The 17,849-nt window shown below is 50.9% G+C and overlaps 1 protein-coding gene across 2 annotated transcripts in view; it reads left to right on the forward strand.

Annotated features, from left to right (window-relative positions):
* The window catches only part of CPNE5 (copine 5), an 88,780-nt gene that overhangs the window by 26,169 nt on the left and 44,762 nt on the right, over positions 1 to 17,849 (forward strand). Inside the window, exons 4-9 of one of the 2 annotated variants that reach the window (XM_059399110.1) lie at positions 10,116 to 10,219; positions 11,868 to 11,907; positions 12,141 to 12,217; positions 13,958 to 14,017; positions 16,150 to 16,200; positions 16,494 to 16,557. In XM_059399110.1, the coding sequence (XP_059255093.1) occupies positions 10,116 to 10,219; positions 11,868 to 11,907; positions 12,141 to 12,217; positions 13,958 to 14,017; positions 16,150 to 16,200; positions 16,494 to 16,557 (396 nt within the window). The remainder of the gene's footprint in view (positions 1 to 10,115; positions 10,220 to 11,867; positions 11,908 to 12,140; positions 12,218 to 13,957; positions 14,018 to 16,149; positions 16,201 to 16,493; positions 16,558 to 17,849) is intronic. The other variant, XM_059399112.1, reaches the window with a different exon arrangement.

Here is a 17,849-nt window from a genome sequence, read left to right on the forward strand (position 1 = left end):
TGGTGGAGTGTTTTGCCAGCTACTTGGCAGCTAGGCTCATTGGTAAAAGGGCCATTCCCCCAGGAGCTGGGACGTTTTAACAGATTATCTGGAACAATGGCTAATTAGGAACTAAGCCTTTTGTCAGGAAGTCTTTCATTATAAGCTTGGCTGTGGCTGCTGATGTCTGGGGCCAGAGAGGGAAAATTCTCCGTCCAGGCCTGAGCAGGGAGAAGGCCTTTGGAGCCTCCGTTCTCCTTACTCACCTCTGCCCTTCCTCACCTAGAGGCCTTAAGGCAACGGGAAGTGGTCTGGAAGGTACCAGGCCACAGAAGTCATGGCTCACTCTGCTTGGCTTTAGGCCAGCCCCTTCCTCTCTCTTGGGGCCTGCTTTTCCTCACTCTCCAAGGAGAGGGTGGCTACAGACTCCTGCCCCCGCCTCTCTGTGAGGGAACCTCAGAGAACTTTCCAGACCCCAAACCATGCAGGCCTGGCCTGGAACTAGGTCCTCTGTGCTCCTCCTTGAAACCTCGGTCCTCCTTCCTGGTGCCCAGACCTCAGGCCATTCTCCAGCATCAGGCACCCAGTTGGACCCCTGTTCCCAGCACCCAGCTCGCTGCCTTTTCCAGTTTCTATTTGAGTCAGATAGCTTTCTGGCCTCTAATTTTAATCCCAGTGAACATGATTCATGAGGGGCCAGGGCTGGGCTCTCTAGCAGGGCTTTTAGAATCCCCAATTAAGGAGCCATCAATTATATATGAAAATTATAGGGGAGCTCCGGCTGGGGATGGGTGGGCAGCTTCGAGGTGGAGAGCAGTCTGTCAGTGCTGGCCTCCTTCTGTCCCAGGAGGCATAGCCACTGGGGGCTTTGCAGCTGGGGGGAGGTCTCTGGAGCTTCATCCAGCTGTAATTTGTAAAAAGGCCAGAGCTGCTTAAATCTGGGGCCGTGAACATCGTTCAGGCTTGCAGAGCAACCCACTCATTACTGAGGCAGGGGACCGTGGTGAACACCATGGGAAGCCACGACTCCATCACTCCTGGGAGCCCTGGTCCTCCATCCCCACCACTGGGTGCCTCTGGGAGGTCCTGCTGGCCTCCTGGAGCTCCGTTCTCTCCTCTATCAAATGGGGATGACAGTAATAACGTCTCCATGGGGTCACTGGCGGGGGGCGCTGAATGAGATCACGGGTGTGGAAGGTGTTTTGAAGATGAGGAGTCACGAAAAGAAGAGGTAGGAGGAGGATTTGATGGAAGGAAGACCTGAGAAAAACCTGACAGAGGGGGTGACAGGCTTCTGGGAGAATCAGAGATCACTCTGGGTGGGAACTGACCTGACCTGGGCTCCCATTATAGCCCTTTTCCTAAATAGCCGTGTGACACGTGTCAAAGCACGGTCCCCCCACCCCGCTTTTCTGCCTCTCTCTTCTCATTGCTTGAGATGATTTGATTCCTTCCAGCTCCAGAATCTTCAAGTTCTAAGTCAACTTGTCAGTCAGTAAATCCTTATGGGAATCATAGGAGGGGCCAGGAGTGCCTGTGTGGTCTGTAGGGATTGGAAATGTGGGTGGGGGGTGAGCAGAGGAATAGGTCAGGGGCACTCACCTGTGCCCTGTGACCTAAAGCCCCCCAACAGGAAGAGTCAGCAAGGTGGAAGAGAGAGTTAACATTGAGGAAGCTCAGAGGTTTGGCTGCAGGTAAGAAAAGAACAAGAATAAAGATTGAATAGGACATAGTCCAAGCCTCATTCACAGTACTGACTTCCTACTGGTTAATGACTACATTGACTCCTTACTGATTTGGAACCAGACCAGAGAGTCTGGGTTCGAATCCTGTTTCTCCCACCCACTGGCTATAGGACCCTGGGCAAGTCACTCCAGCTCTCTGAGCCTCATCTTAGTTAACTTATCTGTAAAATGGGAATAACAGCCATGTTTCATAAAGCTGTTATGAAGATTGAATGAGAAAAAATGTGGAAAACACTTAGCACCTGGCTGTCTTTAGGGCTACGTGAGGATTATTCTCAGTATTGAAGATCAGTAGCAGACATTCTGGGTCAGGCTCCATGCACGTTCCCTTCTGTCCTTGCCCTGGAGAGGGAATGATTTGCTCTGTCTTAGCAGTTGGGGAAGTGCACCCTCTTAACTATTCTAGGTAGCCTCCTGTAAATAATTAGCAACAGAACCCTGGCCAGTGGGGGGTCCTAAATCCAAGCCTAGCTATCCCTCTACTCCACCCTGGCTCTGGGCCCCAGGGCCCTCCAGCTGTGGGCATTTGCAGGGAGTTACCGGGGGCTTGTGTGGAAGGAGGGGTCCAGACTTGACAAATCTAGAAGCAACAGAGAAAGCTTCTTTCTAGGCTGCTTTGCTTTGTGCCTCCTAGCCCAGTAGTCGTGTGTCTGAGCAGGGACTGAGAGGGTCAAGGGCTCTCCTCCCCTCCCTCTCCTCACTAAGCAGCCTCCACGCCCAAGGGGTCTTTCCGCTTCACTTTTCCTGCCAGTGGCAAGAGAGTGAATTTTCTTCTCCAGGCCTGGGTCTCTAAGCAAGCATTACACATACTACTGCCTTTTCCTTTCCCCCCTAACAAAGGCCTTGGGCTTTGCTGGACCCAAGCTTGTGGGAAGCCCATGGGCAGGGCAGAGCTTAGATCTTAATGGAGTAGCTGTTTGGTAAGAGCAAACGGACAGCCCCGCATTTTTCTCTCAGCCTTGCCTGTGTGTGGAAGATGTCTGGAGAGAAACCACTCAGAGCTGGGGCCTTTTGGGCAAGGAAGATGAGCAGAGTGTCAGCAGCTCCTGCCGGGAGCCTCTTAGAGATAAGGCTGAGTTCAGCGACCCAGGAAAGACACACCTCCTGGGTGCCTGGGCCAGGGTTTGGGGTTCAGGAAGGACCAGAGTGTAGAATCACTAATTTAGACTTCATTTTAGGCCCCGGGCTGCCTTCTAAGTACACTACATAAATCAGATCATGTAAGCCTTCAACAACCCTGTAAGGTATGGATAAATTGTTGTTCCCATTTTACAAAAGAGCAAACTGAAACACAGTGGGGGAAAGGGATTTCTCCTGTCACATGGCCAATGAGAACTACAAAACCAGATTTGAACCCAGGAAGTGGGGCCCCAGACTCTGCTCTCTGTACTTCACTATTCACTGCTTTCTGGGGGAAAACCTAAGATGTGTCTTCAAAGCTAGAATCATAGGTTCTTAAAGGTTTCTGTAGGCATGCTTTCCCTTGGAGAAACTGATGGAAACCAGAGCTCCTTTCCCCGGAAAATGCAGACACGTACAGACAGACATTTCATTCGATTTCGGGGAGCCACAGACCCACTTAGAGCTGATTAAAAGCATCAAACTTGACTCTAATCAGGTAGGTGGCCACTTTCTATAAAGCCAAGGACACTGGTGTGGGGAGCCCTGGTCCTAGAGAGCTCCCACTGGCGCCCTTAGGGTGGGACAGCTGTGCTGAGACCCTGCATCCCAGAAGGTGGTCGTGGGACATCAGGTGTCTTGGCCGCACAAGTGGGGGTCATGCACTTTATTGGTGACAAGAGCATTCCACGTGTTTCAGCAAAAGGAGGGGGGTGGGGACTGTTCTTGGTTTATGTTCACTTGAGTTGGCAATTGAATGTGTTAGGAACGTGTTTGGTGAGAGAGAAAATAGATCAGTCAGGGCCCCAGCAGAAGAGCAAGTTTCCTCGGTCAGTTTAACTGAGGAGATTTGATGGGTTTCTTTCGAAGGTATGGGTGAGGTGGAGGATTCAAATCTGCAGGAGGTCGCCCCCCACCCAGGGCCCAGCACCAGCAAGTAGCTGCTCTCACTCAGGGCTCGAAGGGGCAGTGAGAGGAGACAGTGCTCTTGTCTGTGAGTGAGAGGCGGACCATCATTCTGGGAGAAGAAGCACCTCCTTCCAGAACCCAGGGGCCAAGGCTGGGCCAGAGTGGGAAGAAATACCCTATCTTCTCTCTCCACCCATCTCCCATCTGCTGGTGCCTCCCGTTGGCCAAACCCAACCTGGAACCCGCAGGGCAAGGGAATGAGGTTCAAAGGGGAAACCGGGTCCCCTGGCGTGTAGAGCAGGACAGAGAAGGAGCTGGGTGGGCAGCCATGAGAGACCCTCTGGCACAGAGAATAAGCTTCCAGATCCATCCAGGCCTTACTGCCAGCCCTGTGCCTCATTGCAGCTCAAGAGGCCCATGTCTTGACAGGATCCCCCCACTCCTGGCCTCCTAGTTGGATGTGGAATGGGGAGACCTTAGGGTCTCAGGCAGGGAGACCTGCCTGAACCAGGTTTTCCATCCCAGCCTGGCAGCAGCCCTTGTCCAGAGGGCGGTTTGGCAGGACCGCTGCCCAGCCGGCCCCATAGATGTCAACTTCTGTGTGTAGCAGAGCCCCGGGGAGCCATCTAATTTAGTCCTCAAAGAAGTTTCAAGTCTGCTTTCCCTTTGGGGGTCTCCCTGGAACTGATGATATGTAATTAATGCTGTTTAATTGATATTCTTGGGGCTTAGTCATAGAGGTTTTAGGAGCCCTCGGGAGCATCTTTTGTGGCGTGTTAGGAGCTTTTCCCACTGGGTTTTGTTGCCAAGAACAAGACATGAGCTTTGGAGAGGGTGAATGTCCTGATTTCCAGGTTTCGCACTCATCTGTACTTTCTCTTTCTTTCTCCCCTCCTGGGAGGCTATTCCAGGCCTTGAAGTCAGGGAAGTCCCCCTCACCTTTATTTCTGATTGCTCAGCCCCTTCCCCAGTTTCACACCAAGCCCTCACTAGTCTGCACTTACCCCCATAAGCAACAGTTCTTAAAGGCTGTCTGTATCAGAATTGCTTGTTAAAACAAAGATTTCAGGGTTTCTCTCCAACATTGCTGATCAGAAAATCCCCGTGCCCACTGATGTTGGGTGGCCTACGCCCCAGACCATGAGCAGTACCATTCTCAGAACCTGGAGTGTGGACAGAGGAGTTCAGAATGGACGAGAGGCAGGGACAGGCACTTCCAGGGTGCTGGAAGAGCGTTCAGCACTGGTTCAGCTCCGATTATGATTACAGGCGCAAATGGTTAATCCCTCTCCCCTTCGCCCCCAAGCCCAATTTGCCACACATCATTCAGACTATATGCTTCCCACTGCTCCGTGCTAACACCTCATCTGTCCAAGTCCCTTCGGGCTTGGAAACTAATTCTATGTGGAATGAAAAACAATCAAATTGATGTTTTTAAAAGACATCAGTTAGGTTGTTTCCTAATGTCATATTTAATAGGGGTATAAAATTGGAACTGACAGAGACCTAGCGGCTTCTTGGATTTTCAAAATCCAAGTTTTTTGGTTTTTTTTTTTTTTTTGTCTTTGTTCCCTTTGTGATTAGCCCAGGTAATGAAGGCTATAAAACATCTTTAGTAAGTCCCTCCTTGATTTTAGATTTCACAGTTGTTTGTGCCCGGCATATGTTAATTACCTCTGCCTGTTGGAAATTCATCACTGCCCAGCCTGGCTCAATGGCCCCCTCTCCTCTCTAGGAGATCTTGGGGGCCTTTGCAGTCCCACTCCAAGTCCTGTTTCCAGGGGAACTCCATTTTCTTCTCTGGCAGAGATCAATCTCTAGGGAATTCCCCTCTATTGAAGCTTCAAGTGCCATTTTAAAAGCGGCGCTGTCATCTTCCCTAATGGGTGTTTTCCTTGGAGTCTCTGCTGAGAGCCCGGTGGGAGAGAGGCGGCACAAATGCTTTCTCCTTCTGGGCTGGGGTGTATCTAAAATCCAGCCGGAAGCATTGTTTAACATATTTCGGGGAGCTGTACACTGAAGAGGAGGTAGAGCCCTTTCCTAAAGGAGGATTCTCTCACACCTGGATGTTTACCCAGAATACTCTGCAAGAAAGCCATTAGGAGAAATTTTCCTTTTGTCTGAAGACTAGAGGTATTAAGAATGAGAGCAGAAGAGGAGAATGCAGGAATTCTCTTAGAACAAGGATGGATTATACATTGTAAGATTGTTACTGAATTTAGGGGATATGCCAGGAACCCAGTCTTAATTGACTCAATATCTACCCCATTGCCTGTACACAGTGGGACTTTTATAAATATTTGTGAAGTAAATCTCATCTTTATTTGATTTTCATAGTGCTTGAGAACATTAGATGAAGTAAAAATATAATGCGCTTTGGATTACACATACCTGCATTTAGGTCCCAGCTCTGCCTAGCTGTGTGACCTTGGGCAAGTGACTTAACCGCTCTTGATTCTGTTTCCTCACTTTGAAAATGGGTAGGTAGTTACTCACCGGGGTGGGGTGAGGTGGGGTGGGGGTGGCAGTGTGAGAATCGAATGAGATAATGATGCACTTGATCTAGTGAGCATTCAGAAGGGGTTCAGTAAATGTTAGTGTTCTTCCTCCATTAGTGGTTCTCAACTCCAACTGTGCGTTAGAATCACCTAGGAAACTGAAAAAAACAGTTGTTCAGGCCCCACCCAGGGAGACTGGGTTTCATTGGTCTGTGGCGGGATTTTGAGCATGGGTATTTTTAAAAAGCTCCTATTAAAGGATACATCCTCTCTAAAGGTAAAATGAACACATGGTAAAGATTTGTTTAACTTATTAATTAAATGAAGGAACCAGTAAGATGTTACAGCTGGTTCAGATGACTCAACACACATTCTCTTGACCCTTGAACAACACAAGTTTGACTGGCACAGGTCCACTGATACACAGATTTTTTTCAGTAAATAATTTTTTTTTTCATTTCAATAAATTTCTTCTTCTTTATGACTTTCTTAATAACATATTCTTTTTTCTGGCTTACTTTATCGTAAGAATACAGTATGTAATACATATAACATACAAAATATTTCTTCATCAACTGCTTGTTGTCTGCAAGGCTTCCGGTCAACAGTAGGCTGGCTATTAGTTAAGTTTTGGGGGAGTCGAAAGTTATACCTGGATTTTCGACAGCGTGTGGAGGTCCACTCCCCTAACCCCTGCATTGTGGCAGGTCAGCTGTATACAGGCAATCAGGAATGCCGAAATTAATTTAAAAATAGATGCAAAGTTGGTCAGTATCAACAGGACAGTAATCAAATAATTGCATTCCACTGAGCCAAATGTATTTACATTTCTACAGATAAGAATCATTTGCATTATGATGTGCTTTCTGCAATTTTCTGTTATAGAATAGCTCAATAATCATGAAGGGTGCAGATCTCGATGAAGTCAGATGCCTGGACCAGTCTGTGAAATAGGACACCCAGTAATCTGTCTTCGTGTCAACATCTTTCACTTTTTGCCCCGGGGGCTTCTGGTGTGTAGCTGGGGAAGACCCTGTTGTAGAGGTTTATCTATGGCTCTGTTGTGACACTGTGTTAGGGTTATTGTTTATAAGTTGTTTCACCAATGACAGAGAAGTCCTTAAGTAAAGGATTCACGTTCTCTTTATATTCATAGCTCAGCACCCAGCTCTTTGTCTGGCCTATAGTAAGTGCTGAAAAACTTTGTTGAATCGGTAATTGACTTGGATGATACCTCTAAGAAGTAAGCAGGACACGTAGTGTTCTCCCATCTTTTGATGAGGAAATAGAAGCTTTCTTCAATCAAGTCCCACAATTAGCTTGTGATAAGCTTGCGACTCAAACCCACTCATCCCTTTCCTCATTCAACCTTACTTCATTCAATGGTTTCTGAGTCCCCAGTGCATACCAGACACTGAGAGCAGTGACCAGCCTTTGCCCTCGAGAAAGACCTCACAGGGTGCACCTGGAGCATGAAAGGCATGGGCCAGAATACCTAGGTTGTGACTTGCCCTCAGCAATGATCAGTTGTGGAACCCTAGACAGGTAACTTAGCTTTTCTGTGCTTTTGTTTTCCTATCTGTAAAATGGGGGAGCCTACCATAAAAGAACGAAATAAGGTAAATACGGTGCAAAATGTGTCACGTGGTTCCTCATACTTATAATTACTGGTGACTATGAGAATGGGAGTCTGTTAAACGATGGCCGGTCCTGGGCTGCAAAAATGAGGGGAACTTGAATCCTCAGCTGTTCGAGAAACTTTAGTGGGGTGGGAAGAGCCTCAGTAGGTCGTTGTCAGGGGACATAGTAAGTGCAGCCATAGAGATACCAGGTGCATTATGGGAGCACAGGGGAAAGGTTGGGAGTTGTAGAGCAGGAGCTCCCGGGGACTGGGTCTTCAAGCATTAGCAGTGTTCTCACTTAGGGGGCCCTCTAGGAGGCTGCGGCAGGGGTTGAGTTCAGAAAATGGGGAGCCCTGGCCGAGGTCACAAGGGAGGAAGTGGGTACGGGGGAAAGGAGAGAGGTTCGGTTGGTGGAATTGATAGAGAGTAAAGTCAAGATGATGCCAGATGGAGTGCTCAGATGACCCCACACGTCCTTGGGTGGGAGGTTCCCTTTGCAGCTTTCTAACTTAAATCAGGGTACAAGTGACTGCTGGGCTAAGTCCCAGAGAAGAAGATCTTGCCCACCACACAAGAGAGGTACCTGTGTACTGGCATTTTTCTGAGCTGCAGAGCCCCATTAAGGGGGACTAATACTCGGGATTAATTTTTTATTTTGGCAATTACCGCCCAAATTGAAAAAAATGAGTTTATGTATTCAGAAATATTCACAACTTATTTAAAATATTTATCATGCATCTGTCCGTCTTATTCACTTTGTAGGGTTGGTATCATGCCTTCATTTCATGGAACACAGAGCACACTGCTTTTACACTTGATCTTTTAGCCTTGTGTCCCTTTTTTTAAACAAAATATCACCAGAAATGTCCAGTGTATTGAATAGATGTAAGAAAAAAAAACAGATGTAAGAGAGAGCTGTTTTGATGGGCCTGATGGCCAGGAAACATGTCCCCACTGCCCTCCTCCGTAGTGCAGGGAGACCTCGAGGAGCTCAGAGCCCTGTGAACCACAGTTAAACCCGAGAGTTGTCAAAGGGAGGTCAAAGGGATATTTGTCAAAGGGATATTTGGGAGTGAGGCCTATAATCGGTCTTTTATCAAATCCTCCAAGTGACTCTGGTGCCCAGACCTGGGAGTTACTTGCCTTAAGTCATTTGGGGAGTTTAAGGGGATTCAACTTATGAGTGCCTAGAGTGTCTGCTGCAGGGGATGTGGAGAAAGTTAAATCCGTATATTAGGTATCTGTTGCTGTGTTACAGATTAGCCCAGAGTTTAGCAACTTAAACAACAGGGTCATAAATCTGGGTGTGGCTTTGTGGGGTCTTCTACCTCAGGGTCTTCTATAAGGCTGTGGTCAAGGTGTTGGCTAGGGTCTCAGTTGTCTTGAGCTTCTGCTGGGGCAGGGTACGCTTCCAAGTTCCCTTGGTACTTTCGGGAAGATTCAGTTTCTTACAGGCAGGTTGGCTGACAGTCTGGCTTCTCACTGGGTGTTGGCCCAAGGCTGCTCTCAGTTCCTTGCCACACGGACCTCTCCATAGTGCAGCTGGCTTCCTCGAAGTGAGCAAGCAAAAGAGAGTGAGAGAGGGTCCCCAAGACAGAAGTCATGGTAGTTTATAACATATTTTGGGCAGTGGCTTGTGCTCTATTCTATTCATTAGTAGTGAGTTGTGAAGTCCAGCCCACTTCAAGGGGAGGGGAGTGCGCATGGGCGGGAGGTGGGGATTTTAAAAGCTCCTACAATCCCTTCTTCCTCCCTTTCATTTACAATGGTGACATCAAATAATTAGTCACCTAACTGTGGAATCAGAGAAGGATGGTGGTCATAGGGGTGAGCCCAAGTTCAGCAGTGGTTCAGAGGGAAGTAAACCTCTCTGGGTGGAAGAATCAGGAAGACTTTCTAGAGGAGGCAGCATTAACAGGATTTTGAAGAAATGGAGGACGTGCCACTGGCAGAAAAGGGAAAGCCGAAGTGAAGGGCCTGCTCAGGTATTCAGGTATCAAAACCTTGCAACTTGGGTGGAGCCTAGATGGAGGTCGGGAGAAGAAAGCCGAGGTTGGATTTGGAGCTGGGGATGGTTTCCATTGTTAGATGGAAGAGCTCTTGCCCTGACTGGGGATAGGGGATGGGGGCCAGAAGGCAAGGCTTCCATTCCTACTGGGGCCAGGACTGAGGAGCTTGGAGCCCTGTGCTCTCGCCTGCCCCACAGCCTGGTCCTGAGGTCCACACCCTATTTTCTCTTGCAGTTCGGACGCACCGAAGTCATTGACAACACACTCAACCCTGACTTTGTGCGCAAATTCATTGTGGATTACTTCTTTGAGGAGAAGCAGAACCTCCGTTTTGATCTGTAAGTGTTTTGATCTGTAAGTGGAAGCTAGTACTGAGGATGGGTCTGTGGGGGCGGGGGGACCATAGATGGGAGAGGAGCTCTAGGACCTGCGATTGGTAGTAGTTTCTCTTACCAAGGAAGGGAATGGGTGCCATGACATTAGAGGGATCTCAGGTTTGGCCTGGGACAAAAACAATTAACTCAAGTTCAGACCCACCCTCATCAGGAGATGGAAAAGAGGTGGGAAGAGAGAACAGAGGCTCCCCACCATTTGTCTCCCTTAAGTGTGGGAGGACCCCAAGCAAGCCACCTGACTCTGGGGGTTAGATCTTGGGGGCTTCCCGGGAGCCGTTTTCTCCCCAGGTGATGGGGACTTCCCCATTGACCTCTCCCTCTGTCGGAGCTTATTCTTTTTTTCTTTTTTTAAAGATTTTATTTATTTATTTATTTAACAGACAGAGATCACAAGTAGGCAGAGAGGCAGACGGGGGCGGAGGGGGAGGAAGCAGGCTCCCTGCTGAGCAGAGAGCCTGATGTGGGGCTCGATCCCAGGACCCTGGGATCATGACCTGAGCCGAAGGCAGAGGCTTAACCCACTGAGCCACCCAGGTGCCCCTCTCAGAGCTTATTCTGGGAGAGGGGTGCCCTCTGGTCTCCCCTCCTGCAGAGGTAACCTGACTTGATGGGGCCTTGGGCATGTGCATGTGTTCCACAAAGGTGCAGACCACCCTTCTGTTGAGGTTAAAGACGATGATGGGATTTCAGTCTGGCGAGCGGGTGTGGGGAGCCTTGTTTCATTGTTTTTCCTAGGCATGAGGATGGTTAGAAAGGACTGTATCCCAGAGGACTGTGGACAGAGTGGGCCAAAAGGGGGTTGGGGGCTTGCAGGAGCAGAGGAAAAAAAAATGCAATGGAAGGACATGACTTTGGAGGGACTGAGGGAGGACTTTTAGCCCATCATAGAGAAGACACCATTTGGGGACATTTTGGAGAAAGAAAGTGCTAGAGCAAGGGTAGAGTAAAAAGGACTGCCCCTCAGTGGGAGGCCTGGACAGCCAGTGGGGTTAGGCGGGGGAGGGGGATGCTGGAAAAGGGACTGCAAGAGTGGCTCCAGGTCAAGAGAGGGGCCCAGGTGCAGATGGAAGAGGGTAAAATGTTCATGCCTCTCCTGTTCTTGAGTGAGGAGGCCCCAGGTCATGCTGGGCAGGCCTGGGCAAGGTGAAACCATCAGGAGGTTCAAAGGCAAGGTATTGAGCTCCAAGGGCACCTCGCCTTAGCTGGGAAGATGGGAGAACAGGTTTTGAAGGGCAAGGTGGCTCAACCACCTGAGAACCAGCCAGGGTTGCCAAGCAAGTTTATTTTAGTTTTTCGGTCTTTAACGAGGTACAACACATACACAGTGAAGTACACAAATCTTTAGAGTCCATCCCATGATGCATTCTGTATCTGTTTACCTTCATGTAACCATCAGCCAGATCAAGAGACAGAATATGGCCAGTACCCTGCAAGGCTCCCATGTGGGCCTCCCAGTCGTTACTCCCAGAAATATCCTACCTTCTCAGAGCCTGTATTTGGGGATGTGGGGGTCTTGACTCAGATCAGGGACCCCAGCAGTTCTGGACAGGATGCCCCAGCAGTCTTTACCATCTCTGTGTGTTCCCTGCAGTTACGACGTTGACTCGAAGAGCCCGGATTTATCCAAACATGTGAGTTCTGCCAGTGACTGCCCAGAAATTCAGAAACTCTCTTCAGTGCCAGAGTCTGGGTTAGCCTCGAGCTTCCCTGGGACACAGACTCATATGTCTGATGCTGCTTCTGGTTATTTCAGAGTCTACCTACTTCTAGGCATGGGGTGATGGGGGAGGTAGGGTGGCCGTGGGTAGAGTGAGTGACACTGGCTTTTTTTTTTTTTTTTTTTTTTTGTACCCTGGGCATGCAGGATTTCCTGGGCCAGGCCTTCTGCACCCTCGGAGAGATTGTGGGGTCCCCTGGGAGCCGCCTGGAGAAGCCCCTCACGTAAGTATAGAAGGGAGTGGGGCCTGTTTGGGTTGCTTCCCTGGGGATGGGCCAAACTCCCACCCACCCTTACTTAGGTCAGGGTAGGAGCGCAGCAAGCCACCACTCATGCAGGGTGATTAGGAATAAGGAGACCCTGGAGACCTAGCAGGGCCATTAACCCAGTGAACTTGGAGGGACCCAGGTTCAGTTATTAGAGCCCCGTATTCCTGGGACGACGTGAGACACTATCTAGTCTACTCCTACCTCCCACCCTTGCCAATGTAAAGGGAAGGAATCGGTGCCCAGAGAGGGAAAAGTGACTTGCTCAGGGGCACACAGCTAGGAAATAGGAGAGCTGGGATTTGAATTCAGGGGTTCTCCTCACATAGCATATCCCTCAGATTATTTACCTCTTACTGTAGGCCAGAGGTGGGTAGGGTGAGGTCCTCCTCATCTTACCCTGCCCTGAAAATCTGCATTATAGGGCTGTAAGTGCTTTTAGGGGAATGCTATTCTTCTAGGAAGACTCTGGGATAAGGAATCCCAAGGCTGCTTCTGGTGGAAGCTGCAGGCGGCTGTAGGGACCAACCAAGGGTAGCGGGACTGCCCTCTCTTTTCCCTATTTCTCAGGAAGCCCTAGGGGCAGAACCCAGACAAAAGGAGACTGCAGACTGGGACAGGTGTCCTGGCCACATGACAGGATGGGCAGGAAGGGGACAGCAGGTCGGGCTGGATATCAGCTCCCTGCTGGCTTCTGCTAAATTCGAACTGGGGGTGCTATCCCCTCACCATGACCAAGAAGTGCAGAATGCATTATGGTCAGGAACGGGGGTCTCTCTCCCAGCCCCTTGTCTCTGACTCCCACTAACTGTATGTTAACTTCAGGGCCCCTAGAGAGGCCTCTCTGTCCCTGAAAATGTCTCCTTCTCTGGGTTCACAAAGAATAATGATATACGCTATCATTTATTGAGAATAGGAAAAAAACATCCAGGTTTGGAAGGCTCTGACATTTATAGAATTTGGGGTTCCCAGAGTGAGTATGTGTGTCTGCCTATTCGGCCCCCAGATGTGGGTCAAAAGACTGCTTGTCATTCCGGTCTGTTTCTTCCCTGCTGTCCCCCTGCCCACCCATGGTGGACAGGCACACCTGCTAAGTGGATTGAGGAAGACCTCTGCAGGAGACAGCTGGGGAGGCAAGCCTTGGAGGGGGGGCAGCAGGATCTTGGAGATGATGGATTGGTGAAGGAGGAGGATCTGTTTCCCATACTGAAAATGTCCTGTGTCTGTCTCATCGTCTCCCTGCTAGACCCATACACAACACCTCCCTTTCCCTGGGGTGTCTCTTCAGGACTAGACTGACATCAGCTTCTCTGATCTCCTGTGATTCTCTCAGCAGTCTCCCCATTTCACAGTCTAGAGGTAGAGCTGTGGTCCTCAAAGCGTACAGCCTTTGGCTGCCACCCCCCCTTAGTCTATGGGGCTGCCTGAGAACTTACATTTCTAACACATTCTCCGGGGATGCTGACGGTGCTGGGCCCCAGATCACACTTTGAGGACCCCCGAGGTAGAGGCACCTAGCACCTCACAGCAAGGTTTGGGAGGAAGACCTCTCTTTCCTCTGGCCTGCAGCTCTTGGTCGTGTTTTGATGTTTGATGCAGAACAGACACCTGTCTCCAAGAATTCTGATGCCAAGTGCTATGTCCTCTCAGGACCAGGGGCTGACTCATGACATGCTCTCTCTGCCTCTCTCTCTACAGGATAGGAGCATTCAGCCTGAATTCCAGGACAGGCAAACCCATGCCAGCTGTTTCCAACGGGTAGGTCAACAGACATCCTTGGCCCTGGAGTCCTCAGACATCCAGCCGGCTCTGCAGAGGGGGCCTCAGTGTCCAGGCCTGGGCCCTGTTCCCACCACTGTGCCTTCAGCCCCGGTCAGGCAGGGCGGGGATGGGGGGTTGGGGTGAGAGAGAGAGAGAGAGAGCACCAAGTGTGCACAAGTGCCACTCTGCAGCCGGCCCCTCCCACACCCGGCTGCAGCTCCAGCATCCCCAACCCCAGTGGCTCATGGGACTTCTGGGAGCAGGGTGGGGCGCAGCGGTAGGGGCTGCTTCCAGTGGCCAGCAGGAGCTGGGCACTTGCCCTGCCTCTCTCCCTGACCTGGTTTCTTCCGCCTCCTACCTCTTGCCCTTCTCCCCTCCCTCTGTCCCTTTCTTCGTTTAGCTTCTTACCCCACTTCCCCTCCACTGCTTCCACTGCTGGATGTCAGCCTCCTTTCAGAATAGATTCTGCTAAATCCTTACTTTCTGTATTTGCTCCCTGTCACTGGAGGGCCTGCCTTGCTTGCTCCCCTGGCCTCCACCCCAACCATCTGCTTTTGGCGGGCTTCATGCAACTACATGCAACAAAGACACACCACTCCCCTGCCCTGGTACTCCTTCCTGCTCCCCCTCTCCTGGTTGGAGGGAGGATCCTCATCAGAGGGTGTGGGGTGGGGCAGGATAGGGAATATCTGCCCCCCTCCCGCCCCGGGTGGGGGGCCAGCCTGGAGGGGCTTGAGCCTTGTGGCTGAGAAAGCAAAACTCCCCTCTCCTTGCTGAGAGCTCCTAGGAGCCAGGGTCCCAGCCGCTGGGCTGGCTGCTGGGGCCGCTGGATATGGGAAAGGGGCCTCTTGGGGCCCTGGGTGCTCACAGCCCAGGAAGGGTGTGGATGCTTATTTACATGGAGAGTTATGGAAGCTGCAGTTGGAGATGGAGCAGGAGTCTGGGAGAGAAGCAGCCGGGGAGGGCCGGAAAGGCAATGGGGGAGCAAAAGGAAGGCCCTAGGCAGGTGGGAGCGGGTTGGGTCTGGAGGGGAGGGAAGGGAAGATGGGAAATCAAAGAAAGGCCCAGGGCCCAGAGGCAGAGGGAGGAACAGATGGAGAAACACTGGCGGAGGAGGATGGTGTGAGGATTGTCTCTCTGGTCAAACAAATCATGTCTTTATACTCGGGAGGGCCAGACCAGAGCAGGGGCACTCTGCTCACCGGCCCATGTCTAAGGGGACAAGCTGGCAGGCCTGTGGCAGGGGACCCTACTCTACTCTCGTTTTGTGGAGAGATCTGGGCTGTCTCAGCCTCGGGGGCCGGCGCCCCTGCCTCCTGTACTTGAGAGCCTCTTCCTCCAGAAGCTGGCACTGGGGAGAGCTCCATCAGTGGTTCTCAAAGTGTGTTCTGCCGACAGCAGGCTGGGAGCTTCAAGGCTGGCCTGAGGTGTGGGGCTGGATTTTAGCAGCTTGGGGAGATTGTGAAGGAAAGGAGGCAGGGAGCGAAATGCTGCTCCTTGGGGGCCTTTTTTGGTGCCATGCGCTGCGTGTGCACATTCTTACTCATGGAACCTACAAACATACTCATTCTCTGGGCAAGGAACCCGGGAGTTGGAGAGGTACCATCATGAGTCCAAAGTTAAACAGCTACTGGACAGCATGACATTTTTTTCCCTCCTTCCCAGTGGCCCCTGGCCACACTGGAGACCTACAACCCTGGGTTTGTCCCAAACACTGGAGTGGAATGGGCTGGTGCCCGGGAGAGGGGGCCCTCCTGACCCAGTGGGGAGGTGGTCCAGGTTCCCTGGGCGAAGACCCAGCTTGGGAACTCTACCTCTTGGTGGGGATTCTCTGGGTGGGCCGACTTCACATCATGGTTGCCCACCTCACTGAGGAGCTGCATGAATGGCCATGGGATCTCTCTTCCTTGGAGAGACCCCAGCCAAGGTATTCAAGGGGAGGTAGCCATGGGAGAGAGCCTGGACAAGCTACCACTGGGAGGATACCAGCCCTTCTGCTTAACTCCCTCCTCTGCTTGCTCTCCCACCCATGATCAGTCAGAGTGGCTCAGAGCTGAAAGGTTCCAGGACTCTGGGGGTCAGCTGGGTGCAGGGTGGGGTGGCTGGCCCACGAGGTCTTTTGCCCACAGAAGTGGTCTTTGGATGGAAAATTTGAGAACCACTGGTCTGGAAGCCTCCGGGTGAGTCTGGATGCTTTTCCGCTTCTAGGACTTTCATTGCAGGCACTATACTTCCTGGCGGGCTCTTGGGGGAGCAGGGGGTGGGGCGGCTCCAGGCCTGGGGGGCCTGGCCCAAGAAGCAAGTGCCCTAGGCCACACTGCCCCGAGTATTTCAGGAGACTCTGTCTTCTCAGGGGCTCTGGGCAGATCTGCTGGTTGGGGAAGGGGGAGGCTGAGGAAGGCCCATTCAGGGAGTGCTCAGGCTTTGTCTGTCTTTGTCTGGCTCTCCATTCTTTCATCTTCTCCTCTCCCAGTGGGGTCCCAGGGAAGAAATGTGGCACCATCATCCTGTCCGCTGAGGAGCTGAGCAACTGTAGGGTGAGTGGCAGAGGGAATCAGGACCGGGTCTGGTGGGGGTGGGGGTGGAGCCATGGCAGAGGGCAGACTGTGCTCCCTGTGACCCCAGGGCCACACGTGTTGTTAGAGGGATCTGAGGAAGTCAGGTCTCCCCAGTTTTACCTGGCTGTCCAAGAATTCTGTACCATCTGAGCTAGAAGTTTGTCTCCTTTTATAGCTGAGCCAACTGAGGCCCAGAAGGCATGGAACTCGCCCACAGTTAGTGGCAGAGCCAGCTGCCACTGGTCCCCGGGCTTCTAGGCTGGGGCTCCTCCATTCCTCGTCATGGTCCTCTCTCCCTGAACCAAGACTGCTTTGGCTCCAGCCCTGGCAGCAGAGGGCTTTTTCAGTCGTGAGCCTGGGTGCTTGGCAGTTAGCTGTCATGTTTCGCTTTTAGCTCTGGAGTAGGGTGACACCCTGCTTGGGATTGAGGGAGTGAGGACGCGTGGTTGGGGTGTGCGTGCTGCGAAGCCAGAGGCTGCAATCCCACGCAGCCCTTGGTTTTGCTCCTTCTGTGGGACTGTGGAGAAGAGGGAGATGGGGACAGCGGAAGGGGCAGCTGAACACACCAGGAGGGGCTTGGGGGGACCAGATGTCTAATAGTAACCATGAAACACAGTAACAATGATAGTTGTTATGTGTCAAGGGGTGGGTGTTTTGTGTAAGTTGTCACTACTCCTGACAGCAATCCCAAGAGGTGGGTACTGTTGTTATTCCCATTGTATGAATAAGGAAATTGAGGCTCAGAGAAGCTAAACTATCTGTTTGAAGAGAGTAAGTGGTAGAGTCACGGTTCTAATCCGGGTCAACCCAATTCTAAAATGGAGGCTCATTCCCAGCCTTGCATGCCTCTCTGGTTGATTAGGAACCCCAGGTGGGAATGGGTGTGTCCTCAGGAGAGAAGGATGAGGTAGCCAGAGCCTGGGTAACCTGGGAACCCAAATTCATCTTGGGCTCAGGTAAGAGGGCCTGGGAGGGAGGAGGAGAAACAAGATTTTCTGACCTTCCAGGGAAGTCAGTGCAACTATGGTTATTTGTTAACTGTAAATATTTGCCATATTAGAAAATAAAATCGATAAATTAAAAAATATAGATTAACTCATTTAAAAATGACAACAGTTTAACCCATTATAGGATAACATAAATAACAACTTTTTTGGAAAAATAACTGTATTTTCCAAAACAAAAGTCATTTAGTGAGAAGAGTGACCTTGTTTTGGACTTTTTGTAAATCTCTTTAATGTCAGGCTAAACAGAAGAGGGCTAGCGTCTCA

The sequence above is a fragment of the Mustela nigripes genome, chromosome 5 (genome assembly GCF_022355385.1).
Source record: "Mustela nigripes isolate SB6536 chromosome 5, MUSNIG.SB6536, whole genome shotgun sequence".
Lineage (NCBI taxonomy): Eukaryota > Metazoa > Chordata > Mammalia > Carnivora > Mustelidae > Mustela > Mustela nigripes.